The sequence below is a fragment of the Aythya ferina genome (genome assembly GCF_964211825.1).
Source record: "Aythya ferina genome assembly, chromosome: 8".
NCBI lineage: Eukaryota > Metazoa > Chordata > Aves > Anseriformes > Anatidae > Aythya > Aythya ferina.
The window spans coordinates 13,467,785-13,488,425 of NC_140304.1; the positions used below are offsets into that span (position 1 = coordinate 13,467,785).

At 56.3% G+C, this 20,641-nt stretch overlaps 1 protein-coding gene across 3 annotated transcripts in view; it reads left to right on the plus strand.

Moving 5' to 3' along the window:
• ASTN1 (astrotactin 1) overlaps positions 1–16,963 on the plus strand; it is a 41,709-nt gene extending 24,746 nt beyond the window's left edge. For all 3 annotated transcript variants that reach the window (XM_084527711.1, XM_084527709.1, XM_084527710.1), the window contains 15 exons: positions 991–1,065; positions 1,630–1,767; positions 1,942–2,092; positions 2,376–2,542; positions 2,827–3,021; positions 3,267–3,394; positions 4,985–5,089; positions 5,227–5,415; positions 8,031–8,299; positions 8,467–8,600; positions 8,948–9,099; positions 9,300–9,435; positions 9,516–9,616; positions 10,436–10,619; positions 13,731–16,963. In XM_084527711.1, the coding sequence (XP_084383837.1) occupies positions 991–1,065; positions 1,630–1,767; positions 1,942–2,092; positions 2,376–2,542; positions 2,827–3,021; positions 3,267–3,394; positions 4,985–5,089; positions 5,227–5,415; positions 8,031–8,299; positions 8,467–8,600; positions 8,948–9,099; positions 9,300–9,435; positions 9,516–9,616; positions 10,436–10,619; positions 13,731–13,965 (2,359 nt within the window). In that variant the 3' untranslated portion in view covers positions 13,966–16,963. The remainder of the gene's footprint in view (positions 1–990; positions 1,066–1,629; positions 1,768–1,941; positions 2,093–2,375; positions 2,543–2,826; positions 3,022–3,266; positions 3,395–4,984; positions 5,090–5,226; positions 5,416–8,030; positions 8,300–8,466; positions 8,601–8,947; positions 9,100–9,299; positions 9,436–9,515; positions 9,617–10,435; positions 10,620–13,730) is intronic.
• The last annotated feature ends 3,678 nt before the right edge of the window (positions 16,964–20,641 follow it).

Genomic DNA, 20,641 nt, shown 5'->3' on the forward strand with positions numbered 1-20,641 from the left:
ATCAGGATTTTTATTTTTTTTTGTCCTTGCTGAAATAACTTCAGATTAGAAATTGAAGTGCTTATGCAGGAGAGCTGTAATTGCCTGGAGAGAAAATCCCCAGGCTTGCTGGAGCAAGGTGCTTGTGGTGCCCCTTGCGGGGAGGCGAGCTCTCACCGGGTCTCTTAAAGGTGGCAGGGTGGAAAAATCTCTTTCTCTTCCCAGCTCTGAGCTTGCCTTGCAAATGGGATTTGGTTGGGTCTGGTTGTGATTCCCCTTGTCTGGTATCCTGCATTTTTTTTTCTTTATTTATTTTTTTCTGGTCTCTGACTTGCCAGTCTCTCTGCAATGGATGCTGTGTAAAAAATGCAGAGAATGCTCCACAAAAGATGCTGTGCAAATGATGCTAAAAGCTGTAAATTTTTCAGGATAAAGGAAATAAAAGCTTTGTCTGGGTTTGGGTTAGCACCCACGCCACCTGAAACTATGAAACTGAAGGGGGATAAGGCAAGGGGTTGAAACTGTCCCTGGGCCTGAGATGCTTCCTTCCAGAAGGCTCGCAGAGGAAAGTTTCAGATGTGTTTTGGGTTGCTTTTTGCAGTTTGATGGATGTGATAAAAATCTCCACTGTGGGAGCAGGTGGGTGGTACCCGAGGGTGCAGGGGTGTGAGGCTCACACATGCTCTGCAGTGATGGGAAGGGGGGGCTGGAGCCAAGCGTACCCTGAAATAAACGGCGAGGTATGCCACTGAATGGGGGCACCAGCCATATAGGATCCTAACTCCTAAAAATTGGGAGAAAAAAAAAAAAAAAAAGGCCAAACATCTTGGGTGTGGGGCTATTTTCCTGCCTTGTCCTGGCTTGGTTTGAGCTATGTGATCCCAGGACCCATTCTGTGGTTGCACCCATGTGTGTGTGCCACAGGTGCAGTGGCTCTTGCTGCAGCACATAGCACGCAGCCAGGGAGATATTTGGGGATGCCAGTGTGATGTCCTTGTGCTTCTCCTCCAGACCCTGGCCGTACACCATATTCCAGCGCGGCTTTGACCTGGTGCTGGGCGAGCAGCCATCCGACAAGATTTTTCGGTAAGCCCTGCTTCGACCTTATCCCCACCCCTTGGACCTCCCTGCTGGTTTGGCCGCTGCCTGGTGCTGGTCCTGGGGAGGGTGCAGCAGGCTGGTGATGGCATGGCCAAGCACCGTGTCCTGTGCCACCTCCTGGGGACTTGTGAGCATGGCTGGCGTGGTCCTACTACAGCGGCCACATGGGTTTCATGGGATGCTGGATGCCCAGCAGCCAGTTCCTCCTCCCCATCCACAAGGAGAGCAAGATGTAGGTTCTGAAGGAGGATTTCTACCAAAAGGAAAAGTGCTTTCCTTTTCCCTGGACACCTCAGAGAGGAGGAATAAATACATGAATAATCCCTCGTCACCTCTCCTCCTGCTCCCCAGCAGCATGCTCCTGGCGGATGGGTGCTGGAGATACCTGCATCCATCTGGGGATGGGTTCGGGACCACCCCAGGGAGAGGGACGGGTTCAAGGGCTGGGTTTTGGTGGAGGTGGACATCTGCATGATGTCGCCGCATTGATGTGACACAAGGGTGGCCCTCTGGGTGCGGTGCCCCCCTGTGTGCCTGCTCCCCTGCCAGGTTCACCTACACCCTGGGGGAGGGCATGTGGCTGCCACTGAGCAAGAGCTTTGTCATCCCTCCGGCTGAGCTGGCCATCAACCCCTCGGCCAAGTGCAAGACCGACATGACGGTGATGGAGGATGCAGTGGAGGTCAGGTGGGTGTGACTGCAGAGCGGGGACGAGGGTCTGTAACAGCCTGGTGTGGCTCTGCAGCCAGGGGGACAACCCAAAGGATGTGGGGGTGGTGAGAGCTTGGGGGTTGGTACGTCTGCTGCCAACCAGAGCAGTGCCAACCAGAGCAGTGAAACACCTTCTCCCCCTCCTCGCAGGGAAGAGCTGATGACCTCCTCCTCCTTCGACAGCCTGGAGGTTCTCCTTGACTCCTTTGGCCCTGTCCGGGACTGCACCAGGGACAACGGGGGCTGCAGCAAGAATTTCCGCTGCATCGCCGACCGCAAGCTGGACTCAACGGGCTGCGTGGTGCGTGGTGGGGGGACAGGGCGGAGGAGGAAGAGATGCCTCCTGCTCTCCTCATTACCCCAGAGTGAATATTTTTTGTGTTTTGGGGGCACCTGGTGGCTCTTTCAGGTGTTCCTATGACCTGTAGCGTGTTCTGTGCTGGTGGAGGGGCCTCAGGGAGCAGCATTTTAGCACCCACCACCTCCACAGCCTCCTCTCTGCCCCACCCAGCTGGGATTTCATCCCAGGAGCCACTTTTGGCTGGCTGGGCTCCCCTCATCTCTCTCGCTTTCCCCTCCACCAGTGCCCAGCGGGACTGAGCCCCATGAAGGACGGCACGGGCTGCTACGACCGCCACGTCGGCGTCGACTGCTCTGACGGCTTCAACGGGGGCTGCGAGCAGCTGTGCCTGCAGCAGATGGTGCCCCTGCCCGACGACCCCCTGCTCTACAACATCCTCATGTTCTGTGGGTGAGCCCCCCAGCACTGTCCCCAGCATGGGGACCTCCGTGTCCCCGGGAGCAGGAGACCCCTCCTCGCTCCGTGAGGGCACACAGGTGGCCTTGGCCAAGTGAACTGAGAGCACGTGGGGGTTTCTGCACCATAACCTCTTCCCAAGCAAAACGCAAAATGCAAAGTGGCCCCAGGGGCTGGGTGGCTTTGAGGGTGTCCTCATTTCTGGGTGTCCCACCTGGAGTGGCTTGGGCCTCGCTGGTGGGGCTGCAGGTGATGGGGCCCCGCTGCTGACTTGCCAGGTGCATCGAGGACTACAAGCTGGGTGTGGACGGGCGGTCATGCCAGCTCATCTCCGAGTCGTGCCCTGAGGCGGGGGACTGCGGCGAGCCCCGCGAGCTGCCCATGAACCAGACACTCTTTGGGGAGATCTTCTATGGCTACAACAACCACTCCAAGGAGGTGGCCCCAGGGCAGGTGCTCAAAGGGACCTTTAGGTAAGGGGGGACGTGGGGAGGTGGCCGCTGGCAGGGTTTCCAAGAGCACAGTGTGTGGTTCAGCCATCTCTGGCCAAGTTTTGCAGAAGACCGAGGGGCTGGCAGGACAGGCACATCTGAAACCACATCTGTCTTCATAACCCATGCCCAGAGGCTTGGTGCTGGGTCTTTGGAGTGGGATGGCAGCCAGGTGTTGCCATCCCTTGTCCCCTCACCCCATCCTCCTCTCCCCAATTAACTTGCAGGCAGAACAACTTTGCCCGGGGCCTGGAGCAGCAGTTGCCAGATGGGCTGGTGGTGGCCACGGTGCCCCTGGAGAACCAGTGCCAAGAGGAGCTCTCAGACCCCACACCTGACCCCGAGTTCCTCACCGGTGAGTGAGCCCGGCCAGACCTACACCCTCCTGGGGATGCTGTGTGAAATATCCTGCCTGGCTGCAGCACCCCGTGCCCAGCCCTGCAAGGGGAAGGCGGCACGTTTCCCGATTTTATTTCAGCCACCTGCAAACGGGGGCAGTCAGTAGCATTGCTGTGGCAGGCTGCCTGCTGCCAGGCTGCCCGGTTGCGGGGCACAGGCTGTGAATTAATTGTGTGGCTAACAGCTCAGGTGCCCACCGGAGAGCTGGGGGTTTTTCAAAAAGATTTTTCTTCTTCCAGGCAAAAAACGTTTTCCAAATGCCTTTAATTTGATTTCCAAGCCAGAAATTGTTGTAAAGAAGCATTCAAAACCACAATATTTTGGTTTGTCCTCACAGACCATTGACCATGAGCACCAAGGTCACGGTGGGTTCCTAGCCTGGAGGGTGCTGCAGGGGTGACAAAGGCAGTGCCACCACGGCCACGGCATCACAGAGGGGATGGGGGCCAGGGACTTTGCTGGCAATGACGCCAGGGAGACAGAAGCCAGCAAATTGCTGTATTCATTTCCCACTGCTCTGCTGGCTCTTTGTGGCTGATTAGGAGGGGAAAAAAAGAGAGAGAAGAAAAAAAAAAAAGGAAAAGGAGTGAAATCTTCTGTGCTTGTCAGTAGGCAGATCTGGGCATTGCTGTGAATACACGAGAGGCAGAGCTGCTGAGTAAGGAAGGGCTGTTTTTGCATAAACACTTTGCGGGGACGAGCGAGGCTTTGAAGCTGTTGGCAGCAGCCGGCGCTGAAGGAAGCGGCACTGGGAGGCAGAGTACCGCATCCTCCTTATCCTCTGCCTCTCCTCCTCGCTGCGGAGGGGGGAGGCACGTTGTTGTCCTGCCTGAGCCCTGCTGCGTGGCTGCTCGGCTGCCAAGCAGTGGTGTGCTGCACTGGAGGTGTGCAGCCAGCTGTGGGATGCTCTGGCCACCAACATCAGAGCTGTGAGCAGCCTCAGTTCCCTTTCTCTGGCTTCGTCCCAGGATTTGGCTCTCAGGAGCTGGGTCTGTCACTGGGTTGACCACCCTCATCCTCATCCAGGCCATCTTGGGAGGGTTTCTGGTCTTGCTCAGCCCCAGCATTGCCACAGTGCCCAAGGGACCGTGAGCACAGGAGGGCGATTTCCCCATGCACACGTGTCCTGCTCTGTCCCCTGGGCCTCCGTGTTGGCCGCAGCTGTGGTGTGACGGTGACCGTTCCCAGGCCTGCCAACAGCTCATTAAAAAGCGCAACTCTCATTAGCGAAGTAATTAGCACACCTGGGCATGTCTGGGGAGCGGCCGCCGGGAGGGAGGCAGGAGGAGGCTCGTTATCTTCCGCCGCGGAGCCCCGGACGGCAGGATGAAACGAAGCCATCATTTTTCCTTCAAAGCCATGATTTTAATTGCCGCGGAGCAGCTGACGGCGGGGACATGATGAGTGCTGGTCCTTTCCATGCCTCCTTCCCACCCCGCCGGGTGCACAGCGCCAGGCATGGCACAAGGCACTGCGCCCTCCGCGGTGTCCCCACGCCTGGCAGTGGTGCTGAGCGGTGCTGAGCGCCGTGTCCTCTCTCTGGCAGGGATGGTGAACTTCAGCGAGGTGTCCGGGTACCCGCTCCTGCAGCACTGGAAGGTGCAGTCCGTCATGTACCATGTCCGGCTCAACCAGCTCACCATCTCCCAGTGTAAGTGGGGCCAAAAGGGGTGGCGAGAGGACATGGCACCTTCTGCTGAGTGGTGGGCTTAGGGTTGGCTGGTCCGGAGGGCCCAAGGGGCTCGGTGTCTGCAGGGGTTTGGGCATCTCCCCCCTTCTCCCCCCCAGCCTTCAGCAACGCGCTCCACTCTCTGGATGGGGCCACCTCCCGTGGGGACTTCGTGGCGCTGCTGGACCAGTTTGGCAACCACTACATCCAGGAGGCCGTGTACGGCTTCGAGGAGTCCTGCTCCATCTGGTACCCCAACAGGCAGGTCCAGCGGCAGCTCTGGCTGGAGTACGAGGACATCAGCAAAGGTAGGAGCCCTGGGACAGGTCCCCAAAGCCACCCCGCTGCCTGCTGAGCGGAAGCTGGGTTTGCCCTCTGCACAACAGGGAGAGCGCCCAGCCCTTGCAGAGGCTGCATCCAACCTCATTTTCTTATTTCCACCCTGCTGTTGTGGTCAAAGGACCCCCGTGGACTGCAGCCAGCGTCAGCCCGGGCCAGCAAGGCGTATAAATACCCACACCCCCAGGGAGATGAAAGATGAATGCGCTAATCCCACCAAGCCATCCTGTCTGATTCTGGACTTAGCTGCTATTTGTCTTTAATCCCGTCCCTTCGCTCCCTTTGTCTCCTCCCTATCTGCTCTCTTCCACTCACATCCCGGGGCCAGACTTTCCTTCTGCTAATGTTTTCTCTTCTCCCCGGGTGCCAGCGCTGTGTTTTACTGTCTGCACACCAGTGACGAACTGGTCACCGGGCTCTGGGAAAAGGGGGGAGCCTGCGGGAGCCCAGTCCTGGCTCTGCCTTCAGTACAGAGAAGGAAGCATCTGCACACTGCATTAGAAGCAGCAGGAAAGCTCAAAATCCTGGGTGTGGATGACCCCTCGGGTGGAAAACGTTCATTTCTGAGCCTGGATGCTGCGGGCTGAGGCCTCCTGGAGCCTGGACGCCTTCCCGAGCCCACCTGCAAGAGTCCAGACCTGCTGCTGTTTTGCTGAGGGCTGTTTCCAGATGTAGCATCTTTTGATTGCGAGTACTTTTTTTTTTTTTTTTTTTTTTCCCCTCCTGCAATTTCCTCCTCTTTGATTTTCTTGCTTGGAGGCTTTTCAGGTCTGGCAGTCTTTTTCCACCCACAGTATCACATTTCGGTTTTGCTCTGGCACCTGCCACTTTCCCTCCTTTCCTTTTTGTTTGCAAACGTCAGGAGCTGGATATCGACTGAGAAATTGCAAGAGACAACTCATTCTCTGGCTTCTCTGCTTTCCCCTGGTGCCTGTGAAGCTGCAATTCACAGCTAGCCCAAAGTGATCCATTTCCAGCTCGATGGGGTAGCCGAGCAATGCTCTCATACCCGGGTTTTTGTCTAACAGCCCTGTTTTCCTCGCAGGGGTCTCAGAGATTGGCTTGGCCGACCCTTGCAATAGGAAGATCTCCCCACAGCATCCCGCAGTGGCCTCAGCCTCCGTAGCTTCTTCCCACCCCACCAGCCTGCCTTGTCCTTGTCAACGCCAGCCCTTTTTTCACGATGACACCACGGGGATGTGGTGGCATCGGGGCGCTGGGCACCTTTGCAAAGAGCTTGGAAAAGCCCCATCGCAGCCTGGCTGGGGGCTGCAGTGGTGCTGAACCTGTAGGACTGCCTCTGTCTCACCATTTTCTTCTGCCTCATGTCCATGCTTTGAAAGCCAAACCCGGGAAAGACCCCATTTCCTGGCCTGGCTGCAACCTTGCCCACCTCCATCACGCCCGTCATGGTCTTTGGTGACTGTGGGGGTGATGGTATGCGCTTCTGCCACACTCAGCGGGGGATATTTGGGGCTGGTGGTGCTAGAGGGAGAGGCTTTCCCAAGCCCTCTGGCCACCTGTCCTGTCTGAAAGCCCTTTTCCAGTGCAGAACACGTGCCCCCTCCAGCCCTCCCCCTACATTTCTTGGGGGGAAAGGTGGACAGATGCAAAGAGCCAGCCATGAGGCAGATCCCAAAAGGGAAGCGCTCCTCATCTCCCTTCCCCACAGAGGAAACCGAGCACAGGTGCAATGGATGGACCAGAGGAAGTCTTGGTGGGTGGCTTTGTAGCCATCTCAGGAACTTCCTGGCCATCTGGAAGCACTGACACATCTTTTCTGCTTATTCTGAGCTCTTTGGATCTGCATCCCTTGTTTTTGGTTTGTCTGCCTCTAGGAGGGATTGGCAGGCTGAGCTGTTTGCCTCTGCAGAGAGCAATGCTAAGATACAAAATAAAATTAAAAAGGAGGGAAAAAAAAAAAAAAAAAAAAAAAAACAATACAAAATGCCCATGTGCAGGCACACACAGCAGTGTGAGGCACAGATGCCTCAGCACAGGGTAGGAAGGCAATCTGGGGCCCACTGTGCCAGCAGTGGCTGCAGCTTTTGGAGCCGTGGGGACGATTGAGGGCAGCTCGGGACAATTTGCAGCCCGCATTTGTGAGGGTGCTGCCATGTGCAGGCCTTTTGGAGGTGGGAGTCCACATCACTGCTGTGCACCTGTCCCTGTGGGTGTGCAGTGTGCTCTGGTGCCTCAATGCCTGCGGGCTGCTGGTCTTGGTGGGGGCTTGTGAGAATCAAGGGAGTGGAGAGGAGAAATCAGCGGTTGGGCTGATTGCTGGGGGAGGCAGCCAGGTTGTTCCTCGTGAGCCTCCAGCTGCAAGAAGGAGGCTCCCTCTCGTGGGGACCTGCTGCAAGGGCTGGGGAAACTGAGGCACTGGGAGACAAGAGGCCAGGGTGGATTTTCCCGTCCTGATGCCTGCTCTCAAGGCCAGTAAGCATTTCATCCCTACAGAGCAGCCCTTACAGACACAGGGGGTCCTCTGGGCGCTGCCTGCCTCAGAGCCTTCTCTCCTGGGACCATCCCCTGACTGATGGCTTGGAGCCCACCCCCGTGCCCCTCTTTTCCCCCCCTTCTCCAGGCAACTCCCCCTCGGATGAGTCGGAGGAGCGTGAGCGGGACCCCAAGGTGCTCACCTTCCCCGAGTACATCGCCAGCCTCTCTGAGTCGGGCACCAAGCGCATGGCGGCCGGCGTGCGGATGGAGTGCCAGAGCCGCGGGCGCTGCCCCTCGTCCTGCCCCCTCTGCCACGTCGCCTCCGGCCCTGACACGCCGGCTGAGCCCATCCTGCTCGAGGTCACCAAGGCGGCCCCCATCTACGAGCTGGTCACCAACAACCAGACCCAGCGGGTGAGGAGCTGGGGTGGCATCAGGGTGGCATTGGCGGCCCTTGACCTCATCCCCAGGGTGGATGGGCCATGCTGAACCGTTTTGGCCTCACCCATGGGGAATGGATGAGCACAAGCTCTGGTGGTGGGATGCCCACCTGGTGCTCAGCCCCTTCTCCTCCCTCCCAGCTCTTGCAGGAGGCCACCATGAGCTCGCTGTGGTGCTCGGGCAGCGGGGATGTCATCGAGGACTGGTGCCGCTGTGACTCGAGTGCCTTCGGGGCCGACGGGCTGCCCACCTGTGCGCCTCTCCCCCACCCCATGTAGGTCCCCGTGCCTGGACCCTCGGTAGTCCTGCAAGGGGGTGGCGATGGCCCCGTGGTGGTGGGCCCTGGGTGGCTCTGTGGGGCAGGGGTGCGAGCGGATGGGGGATGTGGGAACCAGGCAGGGGGTGCAGAGATGCAGTGCCTTTTCCAAATTCAGTTGGGCGTTGGGGGTGGGGTTTTGGATCCGTCCTGGTAGAGCAACCTCAAGGAAGGAGCTCTGGGGAGCAGTGTGCCCACAGCCGGGAGGGGGCAGAGAAGGGGGGTCACCTCTATCCAGGTGGGTGGCAGGGCTGCTGGTGGACCTGTCCCTCTGGGGACACTGACGGGCCGGCATTGCCCCCCAGCCTGCGGCTCTCCACTGTGCACGAGCCCAGCAGCACGCTGGTGGTGCTGGAGTGGGGGCACTCGGAGCCCCCCATCGGGGTGCAGATCGTCGACTACCTGCTCCGCCAGGAGAAAGTCACCGACAGGATGGACCACTCCAAGGTGGAGACCGGTGAGTGGGGGCTGCCTCCGGGTGGCGGGTGGGATGGAGGTGTTGGAGCTTCTGCCTCTCTCTTTGCAAGGGGATGCTGCTAAAATTACCTTATCCTGTGGGAAAGAAAGCAGCCCCTCCCTGCCTGCCGTGCTGCAGAGGTGCCAGCCCTGGGGACACCGGTACCATCACCCACGGTGCGTCCTTCTCTGTCCCCGTAGAGATGGTGCTGAGCTTCGTGGACGACATCATCTCTGGTGCCAAGTCTCCCTGTGCCATGCCAGCCCAGGTGCCCGACAGGCTCTCCTCCACCATCTCCCTCATCATCCGCTGCCTGGAGCCCGACACCACCTACATGTGAGTCACCTCTGCCTGTGGGACGCCGCTCGGGTGTGCGTGAGGGCTCGGGAGCCTTCACCGCTGTCCTCCTCGGCCAGGTTCACCCTCTGGGGAGTCGACAACACAGGGAGACGCTCCAGGTCCAGTGATGTGACGGTGAAGACACCCTGCCCTGTGGTAGATGATGTGAAAGCTCAAGGTGAGGTGGAGCTGGTGCTGGCCTGACACTTCGCATATACAGCTGGGAGTACTGGAAAGCAGCTTTGTTGTGCAAGATGTGGAGGCCTGGCTGGGACTCGGGCAGGGCTTGGAAAAGGGGTACAAAACCACCCCAAATCTGTATGTCTGTGGTCACAGGGTGAGCATGCCTAGGGTGACGCTTGGGACCAGTGATGGGGGGTTCCCCACTGACTGTCCCCACTGATTGTACCCACTGGCTGCTCCTGTCCTGGCCTCAATGTCCCCTGCACCCCCGATGGCCCAGGCAGTGCGTGATGCTGAAGGCTGGCATGGGGGGCAGCAGGAGGAACCCATTCCCCCCACAAACAAGCACAGAAGCAGCCTGTGCTCATGCTAAGACAGGTGGAGGGGTAGGCTCTGGGGACATATTGGGCACGGGTGGGGGAATAGCTGAGAAGACCTGACCTGACCTGCCCAAGTGACTGATAGCATCTGTGATGCCCAAAGTAATCCCAGTTGTGTTCCTTCTGGTAAATAAATGGTATTTCACCACTAGTACCTGATGACACCACCCGTTTCTCCTCCTAATTGGATCAAACTACAGGAGCCTACATTGGATTGATTAGTCCAGCTGAGTCCGGGTGATGCCTTCTCTCTGTTGTTCCTCCAGTGCCTTGATACGACATTAATCATACCCCGGGGGACAAATCTTGGCTCCAGTAAAGGCCGTGGAAGATGTGCCTCATGGTTCCACCAGAGCCAAGCATTGTCCTGGTGGGCTTTGTTCTTTGTGCTCATCTCTTGCACCCCACTGACTAGCCCTTGTCCTCCTGCCCAGAAATTGCCGACAAGATCTACAACCTCTTCAACGGCTACACCAGTGGCAAGGAGCAGCAGACAGCCTACAACACCCTGCTGGACCTGGGCTCCCCCAGCCTTCACCGAGTGCTCTACCACTACAACCAGCACTATGAGAGCTTCGGGGAGTTCACCTGGCGCTGTGAAGACGAGCTGGGGCCCAGGTAGGCTCAGGAGCTGGGTGGGCTTGCTGTGTGTGCCAACACATGCACAGGGTCTGGTTGTACGCCTCTGTTCTTCTCCTGGGCTTTGGCTTGACTTGTCTGTGTGCTGATCTCAGCACCACCCCTGCAGCTGCCTGGAGATGGGGTGTTTCCTGCCCTGTGTCCCCAGATGTCCCCTGCCCTGTGTCCCCAGATGTCCCCTTCTGCCCGTCTCCTCCCGTGCCTGCCCCTGTCTGAGTGGTTTTCCAGTAACGTGGCTGTTTCCGGGCGGTTAAGCAAGCCGGGCTGAGAAATTATGTGGGTTGCAGTGGTGTTTCCTAGCAGCTGGCCTCCACAGAACTGGAGTCCTGAGCCCGTCCAGTATTCAGAATTTCTTCAGATGTACGTCAGCAACAGATCCCGTCTGGGAAACGCACGGTCCCCCTGCTCAACACCTCCTCTCATCAGTCTCACCTCTGGCTCCCTTCCAGCCCTGCTTCTCCAGGTGATCACGGGTGGATTTCTGGCAGAGGATCAGAGAGCACACGTACCTTTTCTGCTCTCCAAGTCTCCACTAGGGAGGCAGAAGGTCTCAGTAGATACCTGGTGGCTGTCTTGCTTGTAGCATCCCTTCACATCCCTCCTAGTTCAGCTTTGCTGGGAAACCCTCCAGTGATCCTCAGCTTCCTGGGGCAAAGCTGGCTTTTCTCCTCTTTCCCCTTTTTCTATTTATTTTCTAAGAAACTTGAAGTCTCTAAGGCAGAGCGTCAAAGCTTGGGAGCAACCTCCCAGTGGACGGAGACTTCTGGTTATGGCTTCATTCCCAGGATGGGAGTAGGACCATCTCTGTTGCCACACGTGAAATCCAGCCCCGGTTTGCACAGCCTGTCTGACATCTGCTGCAGTGGTTTGTGTGAGGAGCAAGTGAAGTGACACACTGGGTTTGTCACACAGCCACTGCCACTGTCCAGGGCAGGCATTGCCGTCAGTGCTCATGATACCAGTGAGGAGAGCACAGCACCACCAGGACGTGGGGTGGAAGCCGTTTGCTCAAGCCCCACAGGGCAGAGCAGTGTTGGCACAGGGTGACCAGAAGTGCCATGGGATGACCAAATGTTGCTGTTTGCTGCAAGTCAGAGGGTTAATTCCACCCTCTGGAAATGCTGGAGAGCTTAGGGTGGGGTGACGCAAGCTGCTGATGAAGTGCTCGCAGCTCGCGCTGCTTGGAAGGAGAGGTTGAGGCAGCTGCAGCGGGATCTGGTGATGACAAATCTTGGAAAGCAAGCCTCCTGTCTGATTGTCTGCGAGGGCGAAGCATCCAGACTGGTGGTGACAGGACAAATCACTTGCAGATGACATTGTTTAGCCAGCAGATGGAGGATTTGTATGGCTGCTGCTGCTGCTCCTTTGAAGTGCTGGACGCAGACCCACGCGAGCGACTCGGCGATGCTCCCCCAGCTCCGCGCTGCCGTGCCGCCTTTGGCTCTGCTCACACTCATCGTCCTGCTCACCAGGGCTGGCTGCTGGGCTGAGGGAAGCAAGTATTGCGTGCAGATAGCTCGGTCGGGGTTACCGAAGCGAGACGGTCCCTCCCAGTCTGGGAAAGGCTGCAGAGAGCTCTGGACTTTGCATACGAAGACGTGGAGAGGAGGGCGGGTCGTTTTCCAGCAAGCCACAAGTGAAAAGAGGCTTTGGTGCGGATCCTGGTGGAGCTCGCTGGTGTTTGTGGCCTCCCTATTGGTGTCAGACCTGTCCAGCCTGGAGCTGCAGCCACATGGAGCCAGCAAGGGGAGAGCTGTGGCTCGCAGCCCCTGCTTATCCAAGCAAGAGTGTGACAAAGGTTTTTGTCCCCAGCATCACGATTTGCCTCTCTGCTGCCTGCCCCGTGCAGAGTTACTGCAACCATGGGGACGTGTCTCCTGTTCCTTGTCTATGCCAGCCCAAAAAGTGGCCTTGAAGCTGGCTGGGAGAAACTTGTTCCAGCCCTTGGGACAATGACAGTTTTGTCTGGGTTTCCAGGCACATGTAATACTCACCTGCAAGACACTTCATTTGGATCCATTACCTACACATTTGCCAGATTCCCCTGAGATCACCTGAAGTGCTAGACACGTTTAAAACGAACATAACGCGTTTTATCTGAACAAAGTGTTGCTCTCGATAAGAGCATTAGAAGCACAACTTTCAGAGAAAAAAAAGCCTGAAGAGAAAAAGAGACAATTTGGGTTGTATTTGGCCAGGATCGCCCGTGCTGCTCTTGTAACTAATCCAGCACGAGGGGCTGGTGGTTTAGCACTTCCTCATTATCAGCACAAGCTCGCACCAAAGTGGTGCTGCTCTGGGGGTGCTGCAGGGGCCCTGCTGCAGGGGGTGGCTTGTGCCCAGCCCTCCTGTCCCCCTGCCTCCCGACCCCTTCCCCTGGCTTTCTTGGCTGGGTCGCACAAGCAGAATGGGCTGCCTGACGGCTCCTTACCAACCCCTGCTGCTCGTTTCTTTCCCTGCAACCAGAAAACACGGAAAATACATGTTCAAAAGAGAGGGGGGGTTTCTCTTTCAGAGCTTTTCTGTGTTAAGCTGATGTTGTATGCGTTGATGTATTCCTTCTAGCTTGCACGCTGTCCTGTGGGACACATTTCCTAAACTGTTATTAAGCATTATAAGTCATGTGTCAGGAGTGTCGTTGACTGTACTTACATTTTATGACACCGCATCTTATGGGGCTCATAACAAAACCCCACAAGCCAGCCTAATACAGATGACAGGCATGATAGTTTGAGTGTTGTTTTTTTTTTTTTTCCCCTAAATCTCTTTCATGCTCAGTGATGTCCCAGCAGGCTGGTTCCCAACGCTGTACATTTCTCTTCCACCACATCCCCCTCAGCCACGTGGTGGTAAGGGAGCGATGCTCCCCGCATGTGCCTGACGGCTCCTCGCATTTCTCCCCCCTGCCTCTTTTCTCCCCCTCTCCCACCCTGTGATTTGGGGTCCTGGAGCTGCAGCAGTGTCAGGCGATGCCACTTGAGACGCTCTTTGGGCTCGGGCACCCTTTAACCACCTTTACTTTTCTCTCCCCACGCTCTCGTCCTGCCCTCCCCACCGTTCCCCGTGGTGCTTCTGTCGCCCCCGCTGCAGGAAGGCTGGCCTCATCCTCTCGCAGCTGGCAGACCTCAGCAGCTGGTGCCACGGCCTCTTGCAGGAGCCCAAGATCAGCCTCCAGCGCTCGTCCCTCAAGTACCTCGCCTGCCGCTACAGCGAGATCAAACCCTACGGGCTCGACTGGTCGGAGCTCAGCCGGGACCTCAAGAAGACGTGCGAGGAGCAGACGCTGAGCGTCCTCTACAACGACTATGGGGACAAGGACTACTGAGGGACGCAGGCACCCGCCTGCACGCCAGCCCTCCCGGGGTGGCGGGGAGGGTTTTATATACGGACCCACAGCGGGGAGGGAGGGTGTCTCTGGAGACAAAAATTGGGACCGGGGAGCAAAATGGCTGCTCTGTGCAGTTCTGCCTCAGTATTAGTTTCTTCTTCGGCTTGGCCAAAAGTCTTTCTAGTTAGGAGTCTTGTTGGACCCTGTTTTCTTGGTTTGTTCCGTTCATGTTGCCAAGAGGTTCCTTGTGGTGGGCGCGGGGGCGTGGAGACGGCAGGCTGTGGGGCACGGCCCTCTGCACCACCCCATGTCCCTGCCCCAGCCACGAGGGGCCACTGGTCGCAGGAGAAGCACGGTGACACAGGTGGGAAGGGAGAGCTGGGGAAACAGAGATGGGCATGCAGGTCAGGATGAAATGCTAATGGTTATTGCTGAGCAAGACAGCCACCAGGCAGCCAAGAGGGTGTTTGGGGTGTATTTTTTTTTTTTTTTTTTTTTTAATTTTATTTTTACAGTTGTAAAGCATGAGGTCTGGATGAGACTTGGCTCAGCTGTGGTGTCATTGGCCCAGGTGAGGGGAGGAGATGGGCGGCGGTGAGCCCACCTCCTCGGGGCTCCTCTGCCACGGCCAGCTCCCTGTCGGCTCGGAGACACAGGGTGCTCGGGGCAGAGGCAGCCTGGCCGCAGGGCCAGCGGTCAGCTGGACAGCGCGATCTTTTTTCTCGTGGGACCAAAATCCTAGGAAGTCAACTCAAAAATCCCTTCCTTTTTTATTTTTATTTATTTATTTTTTAACCCACCGTAATAAAGACTTAGAAGCAATGACAAACTAGTGTTTGTCAAAAGCTGAAAAATGGAGGCTGGGCTCCATTCAGAGCAAACCGTTCCCCAAAACCCCGTTACCACTGATGCTGTTGGAGGCAGCAAACGGCTTCATTTTAGCCTCAGCTACCAGCCTGGTTCGCAAAGGAGGCACCTCTGGACTTGCCAGCTGTGCACCTTTGATCTGGACAAGCCAGGAGTCCCGCAGAGAGATTTTTTATGATGCCTCTTCAGAGCGAAATTTCCTTTTCATTTTTCAGTCTTGGCAGGAGCAATCTTCAGCCTTGTCTTTTTTGATTTTCCACCTCGTTCCTCGCACTACCTGCTGAGGACACGGCTTCAGTATTTGTGCAGCACTGGAGGGGAGGCTGCCATGGCCTGCAGCCGGTCACGGCCACCAGCGCTGTGCCGCAGAAGTCGCACAGCAGCCGATCAGAGCACACAAGCATCCCCCAGCAGGACAGTGCTGCATTTTTTCCTCCCCATGGGCAGAGCTCTCACGCAGGGGCAACTAGGCTGGGTGGGAGAGCTGCTGGGCACAGCCACCAGCAATCAGTATTACCTGGGCATCCGAGTGTCATTTGTGTAAGGAGTTCATCTGGCAGGGCTCAGCAGCCAAACACCTGATTTTTGCAAGCAAGAAGTCTACCAGAGCCTTCAGGCTTCCCCTCACGTTTCCTTCCATTTTCATGTACTAAACGCTGCCGAGGGCTTGGTGCTCAGAGCAAGCCCAGCACCATCTCCATGCTCAGGTACACATGGGCAGGTGCTCCATTTCCTTTCAGCCACGGGGAATCTTGGCCAAGACGCTTTGGTTCGGTCTCTTTTTCCTTCCAGCCGACACTGAGACATCCTTTAGCTTCCATCCAGGCAGCCGGCCAGCGGTGAGCAAAGGGCACCTCCGCGCAGTGCCTCAGAGGGATGCTTGGACAGAGGCTGCTCTGGCCCGGATGCGACTTGGTAGCTGGCCATGTAATACTGCTTACGTGGCCTTTATAGGAAACACAGACAGTTTTCCTTTTGGGAGCAGCCTCCTCCCTCATGTTGCTTATGAGGTGCAGGAGCAGGGCGGGCGCAGCCAGCCAGCCACGCACCCTGACTCTGCCAGGAAAACCCCGTGTGCTTGGTGGCTTTTTCACCCAGACGCAGAACTTACCATGGGGCCCTGCAGATGTTTCTGTTCTGCTCCCACTCTACAATTTCTAAGCCCTTGCATGGTCACTTGAAACACTACAGAGCCTCCTTTGAGCCCTGTGGTTGGGTGAGGGCTCCCTTGGCTGGGAGAGGCACACCCTAAGGGTGAGGGCGAGGTGACCCACACGAGGTCGGACACCAAGACCCTCGCACAGGGTGGGATTCATTGTCACCAACCCATGGCAGGCACCACTTTGTGGCACCTGGGTGACTGTCGCGGAGTCGCCACATGCCTGTCTTGGTGCGGTGTGTGCCCATTTTCGTGGCAGCCCTGGCTTGCCCAAACTTGTATTATTACTATTTTATTTTATTTTTTTTTCCCAAATCCCTGAGTTATAGCACATATGCTTATCTCAGACAGCTGCTCAGTTAGCCCCGAGGCATCCCCTTCCCTGCAGAGCTGGAGGACTTCATCTGCCGAAGGCTCCTGCCCCAAACAGCCAGCCCTGGCTCTGCACAGTGTTTCCTCTTGTGGACTCCTGCCTCTTTCCGTGCTGCCAACCACAGGAGAAGACAACGTGTTTTGTTTTTTTCCCAACCTCCCTCACCCTCCTGCCCTCTCTCCTTGTTTTATTTCCAAATTAACAAATGACCATTCACCTGAGATGAACCTCTGGGTCATTAACTTTTCTTTGCTGCACCCTTTCCCCTGTAATAGCATTACTACCTTTTACTTGTTGTGCCGTTATTTAACATATAAAGATGGTTTGGTCCTTTTCTTTAAAAAGATGGCTACAATTCATGTTCCTTGATGTTATATTAAAACTCTAATGTGACATTTTACTACTGTAGATTGAAAGTAGGGTGCTCTAGGGTTGGACAGCCACATGGCAAGAAATGCAAAACCCTTCCAGATTACTTAAAAAAAAAAAAAAAAAAAGGTTTTAAAGAACAACAACAACAACAAAGTCACTAGCACTATGTACAACTCCAGATGATAATTTAACCGACTATTAAATGGAGCTGTTAGTAATCCGTGGCTCTGGCAATCTGGGATGTTTGTTTGCAGTTTTGGTCCAGCTGATGTCATCTCTTGGGAGCGGATGAAAAGCTCCAAGGCTTTGAACTCTTTGCCTCTTCACATGAGTTCAGCATTAGCCCGTCTGCCCAGCAGGTTAGCCAAGTCCCAAAGCACGGAAGGAGCCTCGCCTCGGTTACCCTCACCTGCTCCACCGGCACAGGAAGGTCCAGATCCCTTTGGGTTTGGGGGGTGGGCGGTGTTAACACACCCTCAGCAAGGGGCTTTGCTTCGCAAACCTCCATGGATGCTGGGAATTTGGGAATGGATTCCCCAAAAATGCCTTTTAGCCTGTTTTCAGATAGCAGGTGGATGGGACCATGCAGTCTGGTGGTCTACCACCCCCTGCCCCACTTGGCAGACCCCTGGCAGAGGAGCAGCAGCATTGAGAACATCAGCTGCCTACAAGCGATGCAAAAAGCGGTGCCTGAGCAGGTGTGGGAGACGTAAAGGATGCCTTAAAATTCACTTACAGTGCAATTGAGCATCCAGAGGCAGCACACTGGTGGCGGCAGGGCCCTTCCCCTGGTCTGCTGCATGTTGCCACCAGCCCTGCCAGGAGGTGGGAGACCCGGGGGCGGCTGGGGATTGCTGTGAGCGCAGACAGGACGCCTGGCAGGATATGGGAGAGGGGGGATTTAGGGGCTATGGAGCACAAATCCATAGGAAACCAGACTTCATTCCGCCTCATGGAACAAATTGATTTTTTTTCTCTCTTCCCACTGCTAAATTGCAGGAAAATAAGTTAAAAATACACCCGATACTTTCCTTCTACTATTTTCCATGCAGCTCACTGCTGTGGCTGCCACCAGCTTGTTGCACAATGACCTGTGAAGGAGGAGGAGGAAGAGAAAGAGGAGGAAGAGGAGGAGAGAGGCTGCATGGCAGTGAGATGGGGTCACAGGCATGAACTGCTGTGTTGGAAGATCCTGATGTGAAAGCCAGGGGAGAAAGTCACCCCCAACAGGGCAACGTGGGCTGTAAAGGATGCACCACCAGCTGAAGGGAAAGGCAGCGTTAGGGCCTGGAGAGGGGGTAGGCACAGCCCCAGCCTTGTTCCCACCTGTGTCTCCCAGCTCTCCAGAAACATGCAGGTGTGATTCCCTGATTTTGGCGTTCTAAAATGATGAAAATCTGCTGGTTTAAGTGCCATTCAGCTCCATGTGTGTGTGTTGGAAAGGCTGCTGTTGGCCAGCAGACTTTATTTACCCTCTACAAGGAGGTGCTTGCAGGGATTTCTTCATTTTAGAGCAGGCATGGGTAACATCCCAGCACTGCAGCCCTCACGCAAGACACCATGTCCCCACGGTGCCAGTAACCACCTCATTTTGTAAGTTCAGCATGGACTCCTTGGGCATCCCAACTGCTGCCAAAGCTTCCAAAAACCCAGTCTGTGTATCTGGAAGAGCCACCACCCTGCTCGACTGCATGTCCCCCTTGTCTTGGGGACGCGTGGGCCTGGCTCTCTTGCTTCGAGGCTGGGTGGTTGGTGGGAAGGAGGGGATGGGATGGGATGGAAAAACTGCTCTTCACTTGGCTACTGCCCTAGACATTGGCCCTGTTTTGTTTTAAGTGCAAGCCCCACAGCTGGAGTGCTGGTTGCTTGGTGGCTCCCTCCCATGCTTGAGGCTGTGGGGCCTCTTAATGAATTGTCCTCCATAAAAATCTGGTTCTGGTGGGAATCTGTGCTCTGGGGACATCGGGTGTCACTGGGAACTGCTGTTCCTCCTCCGGGGAGCAGCGAGAGGCTTCCTGCAAAGACCAGGAGCGAAGGAGGGGCTGGTGCTCACCAGGGGGAGGCGTGTGGCTGCTGGAGGAGGAGAGGGAGCAGGATATAAAGGCAGGACAAGGGACGTGACAGATAGAAGATAATACAGAGGGACGCTCAGGATGGGTTGAGCATCCCCAACAGGAGCACCCCAGACCCCCCTGGGTGTGCTGTGAAGGGCAGTGCTGGAGGCAGCCCTGTTGTGTCCCCACACCCAGCACCCCCAGGGCTTGCCGTGGCCTCCCTGCCTTCCAGCAGCAGCATGAGCCCGGGCGGCTCAGCTTGTTTCCATCAGCACATCTGGCTCCAATTGCCGGCAGAAGGAAGGGCCCCACACACCCGGGCTGTGGTGACAAGGGGACGGGTGTTCAACAGCACCGAGCCACCCTCGCCCCCCCAGGTGTCTGGTGATGGAGCAGGGCTCACCCAGCACGCAGCCAGCGCGAGGGGCTCCTCCTTGCATGTCCTCTTCCCATTGCCCCTCTCTGGGGCTGGGACCGGTGACATGCTCATGCCAGGAGGAAATTTGCGATGTTGTTGCCTTCTGTAGCCTCGGCGCTGCCCCACGGCATCCATCAGCCCCCCAGCCCGCTGCCGTCGCTTGTGTTTTCCAGTCCTGCCTGACCTTTCCGCTCGCTCGGCCGTGACTCACCTTCTCCGGCGTCTGCAAGGGAGGCGTGTGGTGGAGGAAAGACAAACAGCTCCTAGCTCGGGTTTGGGCTGCTCAAACCCTGCCGCGGAGCTGCCAGAGGGTGCAGGGGCTCCCTGGGGACCACCCCGCACTGGGGCAGGTGAGCGCTGAGAGCCAGTGTCTGGACAGGGGGACATTGCCTTGTGGGCTACAGCCCTGGTCTGATGGGGGGAGAGGTTTGGAATAGTCACATTGGCAATGGGAAAGAGAAGCCCTGGAAGCTCTTTTCCTTAAAGTCTACAAAAAGCAATATTTCCTCTGAACAAACCATCCTGGAGCCCCTAGGACATGACCAAACGGGCTGGCCCTGGTTGGGATGTGGCCACCATCTGTGGATGTCCCCTGTCTTGGGGACATAGGATGTTTGTGGGATTTGGGGACATCCATGGGACCGGGCTCAGCTGGCACTGTGGCAATAGCTTGTCCTGGTCCCCGTTACACTCCACGATGGTGGGTGCTGAAGTCACTGGCATCCATTGGGCTCACCACCATCTGATGGCAGAACTGGAGCCCAGCACTGTGGTGCCACCCACCTCATGCAGGGCTTTTTGTCTGTGTGTGCAAATAATAAGTGGTTGTTAAAAAATAAATTAATATAAGGCTTTCTAAAATTATTAAGCACCTTTCTTATCATTTTTGTTTTTAACTCTCTTGCCAGGGTACCATTTGGCATGTTGGGCACTGATGTGAGCCATCCTGTGCTCCCTGTCCCCAGGGAGGTGGCACATGAAATACACACACACACACACACACACACACACACAAATTTCCTACTTTTATGGTGGGTTAATTACCAAAAGACACCAGCTGTGGGGCAGTTTGTAGTATAAGCAGTGAAAGGCCACTTGGCACGAAGAGACAGAGGTGATGGTCACCCTTCTTGCCTGGCTGCAAAATTGTCCTTGCAGCTGGTGGAGGACATTGAGGTTCCCCCAAACCCAAAAGGCCTTCTCCTGGTGGGCTGGGACAGTGCTGGGGGAGTCCGTGGTTTGGGACAGAGGAGGGCTGTGGGTCAGGTGGGTGCAGGAGCCACCGGACCACCTCTGTTCCCAGCCCGGACCCCATCAGCTGAAGCAAAGAGGCAGGAGAGGTGGTGGATGAGAAGATTATTTATTTTTCATAGATTTTTATAAAAAATAATTATCAAATACAAAAAAATAAAAATAGCAGCAGCCTCCGT